The sequence below is a fragment of the Rhopalosiphum maidis genome, chromosome 1 (assembly GCF_003676215.2).
Source record: "Rhopalosiphum maidis isolate BTI-1 chromosome 1, ASM367621v3, whole genome shotgun sequence".
Taxonomy (NCBI): Eukaryota; Metazoa; Arthropoda; class Insecta; order Hemiptera; family Aphididae; genus Rhopalosiphum; species Rhopalosiphum maidis.
Genome location: NC_040877.1, coordinates 72,603,908 through 72,610,655, shown reverse-complemented (window position 1 = coordinate 72,610,655; position 6,748 = coordinate 72,603,908). Strand labels below are relative to the sequence as shown.

Below are 6,748 nucleotides of genomic sequence, written 5' to 3'. Positions count from 1 at the left end.
AGTATACCTATTAATTTATTTTGATGTTAATTGAAACTTTAAAAATATAATATTTTTTTCTTATATTCTTATATTATAATAGAAAAATAGTATATATTTCAGAAATTTCTAAAAAAAAAAAAAAAAATTCATTTGAAATATGCACTAAAAGATAAAAATATATGCAATTAAAACTGTGAAATAAGCCCTTAAAATAGAAAAATGTCAAAATATGCACTACAAAAGTTCAATTTTATAAATCTTTATGTCATGAAATAAATTTTGTACTCACTGAGCATATATCATACGATCAACCAGAATAAAAATGCAAATTCATACAAATCCGCGCTCTAGTTCTATATATTTAACTTTCAACTTTAAGCATATTTTGATATTTAATATTAAAATCTATCTAAAAGCCGCTTGAGTAAATTAAGATTAAAAGTTATACATGTCATAATGTTACATAAATAACAATTGGAAAATAAATGGTTCAAAAAATTTAAATCCGGAATCTGTTATAATTAAATCAAGTCGTCTTAAAATACTATTTTATGTGTTTATAAAAATATAATTGAAAAACATAATATGCAAATACAGTTTTAAATGGTTTATTTTAATCTGAGAGTACAATCGTTGTGTAGTTAATCTTATGTTTACTCAACCCTATAATTGCTACTACGTGGTGTTAACATTTTTGTATTTATTCTCTATGACAAGGATATATTACAATAAAACACGTGAATACTTCAAATCCACAAACCTAGGTGTGTTTATTAACAAATCGATTTTTTCACCCATCATCTCGTATAACATGATGTAGACACTTGCAAAGAGATATTTGATCCCCGATAAATTGAAACGATTATATTTCGATACAGTCAAGCAGCAAAATCTGTCGATGTCCTGCAGTTAGTTGTCCTCCTATATTAGTACCTATACACGAGTATAATAATCAATAGATATACGTGGAAAGAAAAAGTATGAGGGAGAGAGAAAGATAGAGAGAAGATACAGATAGTGCGGTGGAAGTGTAATGTCGGTAAGAACAGAGAGAAAGAAACAGACGAAGAATAGGCATAAGAAAAGGGAAACATAAATAATGGGTCCGGTTTTTTATTATTATTATTTTTTTTTTTTTTGGGTGTCGCGGGGGCAGCGCGCGCGTATTATTATTGTTGTTATTATTATTATAATAGCCTATACGCGCGGTGGCGTATATTCCGTCTATGAGAGGAGGGGGGCTTGACGAGCGCGTGCCCTCTGCAGCATTCGAACGGCCGGTAGAGATCGGTCCGCTGCCGCTGCTCGGCAGTCTTGTCTCCGGAGCCTCACACGAGAGACTTGAATGACCGGCACCACGCTGTACCAGTCAGTCGGACGTCGTACGCCGTCAACGCGCGAGTTCTCATTGCCGCGAGTCTGTAGTGGTGTGTACGACGCTTAACTTTTACGATCAAACGATCCACTTTACACAAGTTCAGCGATGAATTTTGATTGTCATTTGCAGTGAATTAGTGATTTTTTTCCGCATAACATATAGACGGTTTTCATTATTATTGTTGTTAAAAGTTTATTTTATTTTTGATTCACGCATATCCGTGAAAATGGCTGAGTTCGACGCGAACAACAACAGTGCGCCGCCGTTACCAGAAAAAGCACAGGAAAAATACTCTTTGCGACCCAGGGCGTCGTTAAAACGCGAAGAACCCGACGAGGATCACGAAGACAATTGGAAACCCACGACTCGGGGTCGGTCCGCCAAACGACGTCAAAAACCCAAGCCTTTGAGCAGGTAAGTTGTATTATTATTATTTCAAATAAATATTTGTCCGTGACAATTTTTTATCTTTGTGTGTGTATAGTATACGAATTTTTTGGCCCGGGTTAAGATAACATATTTTTTCATGACTAACGGTTAAGGTATCTTTTAGCTTTAAAAAAATATCATGATTCGTTTTAGCAACCATATAACTTTTTTTTATTGATAATTTGCGTGAAGTTTATTCTGAGTGTCTACATCAAAGAAGTTTGCTTAAAGAATTGAAAAAGCTAATCATTTTTTTAGTATAGTTTTTTTTAATATTTAAATAGGTATTTTTTTATTACTTTTAATATTGTAAGAATTTTTTTTGACGTGACTGAAATTTAAAATTAAATATTTATGCTTACATTTTTTTTTTTTATAAAATCCGTTAAGACGATAAATATAAATAATAAGGATAATTATGCTTGCATTTTTTTTAGCAGCATCCTAGACGTATCTGTGTATTTTCAATGAGTCATAAAAATAAATATTTGCATAGAAATATGTTTGCATATTTAATAATATTTTTATGGTTTATACATGAGTGATATCCTGTTATGAATTATTTTTTGTTGGGAAACTCAATCAATTATTCAAATAAATTTTTCGAGTTATTAAATTCAATTGAGTTTGTATAGTTATTTTAATAAAAAAATATAAATAAGTATAGATTTTGTGAAAAAAAGATTTAAATTAATTAAGTACCTAGATAATTATACATTGTTTAAAATTTCCTTACATAACTTTTTTTAGTTCGACCTATATCGAATATCTAATCGTTAAATACATTAAGAAACACCGCGCCCGAGGGCGGTGAATTATTAGATCGAATATACATTTACAACTGTAGGAGTACTCAAGGTACTAGTGCCCGTAATAATGCTTAAATTAGGATTCTCATAAGTTTTTTATCGTTTGTAAATCGATTTAACGTCGTTATTGTGTAGTTACATCGTTCTTTGTTTAAGCTGTCGCAATAATAAAATAACGTTTCTTTCCGTTTTTATCATACCTATTTTTCGATAACAATAATAATAATAATTATTAATTTTTTTTAATAGACTTGATTTTTAACAATTATTTAATTCGAGTCTTGTATTAATTGAATGAATTAATTTATCGAGGTTAGGAAATGTGATCTTATATGATTTTGGGTTTGCTAGGGTTACGCCCTTGGAATGTTATTTATGGATATTGGTTTGAACGGATTCAGGGTGGGCGCATATTAAAGATGCAGCGATATATGTTTAATTTGTTTTTTCTTTACAATCGAATGTTAACACGGTAAGAAATTCCTAGTCGTCTATAAAACCTAAAACACACAAAACACCACTTCGACGCCCTGTCAAAAATAAATATTCGAACATGCTTTGTCACTCGTATACTATTATTTAAAATAATATGTTGACTTTCGATTTCTGTGAAAAATGCTACACCACCGATGGTATGCACTACATTAACACGGTCGTTTTATATTACTAGTCATCCTGAATAACATTAGAAAATAAGAACATGTATTAAATATATACACGACGATGGTAATTATTACGATAATCTGACTTAAATAAATGATGTTAATATTTCTCTTTAAAAATGCATAATACGAATTAAAATAATTTTTATTGTCTAATTAGATGTTTAACACATTTATATATGTAAAAATCGTTGCAAATCGTAAACAGGCGGTACCTGTATAGTTTTAACAGTATAAAGTGCTAAACATAATAATAAGATTTCCAAAAATTATTTTCTCTACATTCAACTACCAACCGATAATCAATATGTAAATTACACTAGACATCTAAAAAATAAGACAGTTAAAATTAAATTATTAAAATTTAAACAGAGTAATATAATGTTTAAGTAAAGACTTAGTTATTAGTTAGGTATTTTTACATGAAACTTATTCATCAATAACAATGTACATTTTTTCATAATAAAATACAAACTAGGCGTCTATATAATACAATTATGTATATATCAAGCATACTGAGCCGTTTGAAAACAAATATTTTGGGATAATATATAAAGTACAAACCTAGATTTCGAACTCGTAAACTGCACTTTATATTCGTTTAATGTGTACTAACACCGCGAACGCCGTTCGTAATCATTTCATTTGTAACTGGTTAACATTCTTACCGGATAATTTTTACGGTGTGGTCAACCGGAGCATACGCCAGTACCACCCCCGGTTGAGGTTGTTCCTAATCATTCACCACATAGTGATTCCACACATCTCTAATCACGTCACATGCTTGTAACTGGTGCTTAAACCACCCATTCGCCGTGTGGCGGTATACGCGTGTCGTCATTGTAATAATCCACGGGTTTTTGGCAGGTACCGAAGGAAGACGGCGAACGCGCGCGAGAGGAGCCGAATGCGCGAGATCAACGAAGCGTTCGAGGCGCTCCGCCGTGCCGTGCCACACCTGGCGGTGGACGCACACAACGAGAAGCTGACCAAGATCACCACGCTCCGGCTGGCCATGAAGTATATCTCGGCGCTCAGTGGCCTTCTGACCACGGCGCCCGGTGCCCATCAGTCTTCGCTGTCTCCGACCACGGCCGCAGCTACGACCACCGTATGCGGCGGCGGCGGCGGCGGCGGCGGAGGAGTCGTCGGGACGGCGGCAATGTCGTCGCCGTTGGTGTCGCTGCCGATCACAACAGACCATCTGGCCTCGCTTGGCTGCTGTCTATCGCCTTCGACTTCCGACGACGTGGACTCACTGCTCAGCGAGTACGCGTCTGATTTACTCTGCGGTGGCGGCGGCGGCGGTAGCGAGTGCTCTTCCGCCGCGTCCACCGTCGGGTTTCTCGCCGATCACCATCACCACCATCATTCGTCCGCGTTCTTGCGGGACTTGCCGGGCGCGGTCACCACTTATTCGCTGTCTCCGTCGTCGTGCTCCACGTCGGCCACCGACGTTGTAGGCTTCCCGTCACCGTTGCTGTCCGCCGACTTCCCGGTGGACGTGGCGGCGGCGTTCATGCCGTTTGCCGACCACCCACTGCCGCCAATCGACTTCAACGGCGACCCGTACATGTTCGAAGACAACTTCGCGTGCACGGAGTTCAGCTAGACCCCGATTGGGTGTCGTCAAGGTGCCATATATATTTACGACATACGTGTCATACGTATTCGGTGTGTGTAAATTTTTTTGTACGTCTCTCGGTGGGATTTTGCGAGAAAAATGGGTCAAATTTTTTTTCCCTCGAGAAAATGTGATATATATTTTATGTTTCGACGTACCCTGTTTACGAGTAGATAGACATACCTAAACTGTCTGTATAGTGCGTATGCGTCGCTTACTCCCGTCACGGCTGATGTACGCGTCGACCGTCAGCTGTAAACGTGCATAAATGTTTTCCCTTCGATTTTCTCTCGAATATATTTTCAACTGTGATATACTGTTCCCTCGTATTAAGTAGTGGCGGCCGTCGATTTCGACAACTCCACCCCTCCCCACGACCCGTCCATACTCTTGCCAGTAAATCTGTTACGCACGCTGTAATGACATCGTGTGTGCGTGTGTGCTCCCAAGTAAATTATTCTATTTGTTTTAAATGAAACGTGTACGTCTATCCCATTCGATGAATAATAATAATAATAATAATAAAAACCGATCTAACGTTTTTAAATCCGACTGGTGAAACTGGTTATTATTTATTCTATACATATATATATATTTAATGTATAATATACTTATTTTTCCCTTCAGATCCTTTCCTTGGCTTTCTTGAACATAATATTTTATACTTTATACATGTCTCGGAACCATATTTAACGATATTTACGCATATCGTCGTATAATCGCGATTAAAAAAAAAAAAAAACTCAAATTCTGTTTTTCGATTTATCATTGTTTTTACGTGTGATGAAAAAAAAAAAATAATAATGATAGACGGGCTTGTACGATTAGGGTTTCGATCGATTTTGCGTTCATTTTGATTATAGTTCGTTTTTAAAAACATTGCATTGGAAGTAGTATTTGCGATATCTCCGCGTAACAATTTTGTTTCTACAGTCGATGATTTATATTGATGGCCAATCTGTCTCAGATGAATAAGAAAATCAACTCATCCGACCTCCCGTCGAGTCTAAACATAATAACTGACGTACACGCAGACGCGTTTAAATATTGGCTTAGGATAATATATTTTATTACATTATATTCTCGGCACACACATATACATACAAGACTAAGAGATCCAACACCTTTTTTATTTTTTTACCATTTGTTATGTACAGCTTCACGATGACGTATGCACGTAGTATATTATTCTCGCGTTCACGCGTATATGTGTTGTATTCGACTTCGATTTGTCCTATTTTTCGTTAACTTTTTGGATAGTTCACATTGCACACCGATGACTTTCCCTGCGTGTGTTGTACCCAATTAAAAAACGGGTATTTTGGTTTATTTTTCTATTGTCTTTTTGTTACCTTTAGCGTTATGACGTCGTTTAGTGTTATAATTATACTATATATTATATGTTGTAGATAATATATACACGAATAGATGATATATTTGTACGTTAAGTTTTGTAAATTAAAATCATATATACTTGTACATAAAATTGATTTACTATTGTCATATAATTATTTTTCAATAAATTATTCGTATTATATAATATAATGTGTGTATAGATTTGTGTTCTATTTTACCCATGTAAATAAAATCGAGTGTATTGGCAAGACGAATGTCATCCACGCTGTATAATAACGCGCAATAATGAAATGTAGTGTTTTGAAGAAAACTGAGGAAATCTCGCTCGGTTACATCGCCGTACAATATGATGATATTATGTAAAACCGGCGACGGCGACGACAGACGGGGTAATTAATCGCCGCTTGGTATTTACACACTCCGAGCACGAAACCGACAGGTTCTAGGTATACATCCCCTCTCTGTTCACTACCAAGCGTGACCAATTAATTACAATACTACGAGCGTT

At 35.7% G+C, this 6,748-nt stretch overlaps 1 protein-coding gene across 1 annotated transcript; it reads left to right on the top strand.

The window, feature by feature from the left end:
• Positions 1-1,289: 1,289 nt before the first annotated feature.
• Positions 1,290-6,372, top strand: LOC113560322. Its single transcript, XM_026966108.1, has 2 exons — positions 1,290-1,774; positions 4,128-6,372. Exons 1-2 carry the CDS (start codon positions 1,587-1,589, stop codon positions 4,870-4,872), a joined length of 933 nt encoding a protein of 310 aa, XP_026821909.1. The 5' UTR covers positions 1,290-1,586; the 3' UTR covers positions 4,873-6,372.
• The last annotated feature ends 376 nt before the right edge of the window (positions 6,373-6,748 follow it).

Excerpts from the sequence above, each read along its gene's own strand:
- LOC113560322 (XM_026966108.1), top strand. The coding sequence starts at position 1,587 with ATGGCTGAGTTCGACGCGAACAACAACAGTGCGCCGCCGTTACCAGAA. Across the intron at positions 1,775-4,127 it reads AAACCCAAGCCTTTGAGCAG|GTACCGAAGGAAGACGGCGA; the intron begins GTAAGTTGTATT and ends GGTTTTTGGCAG.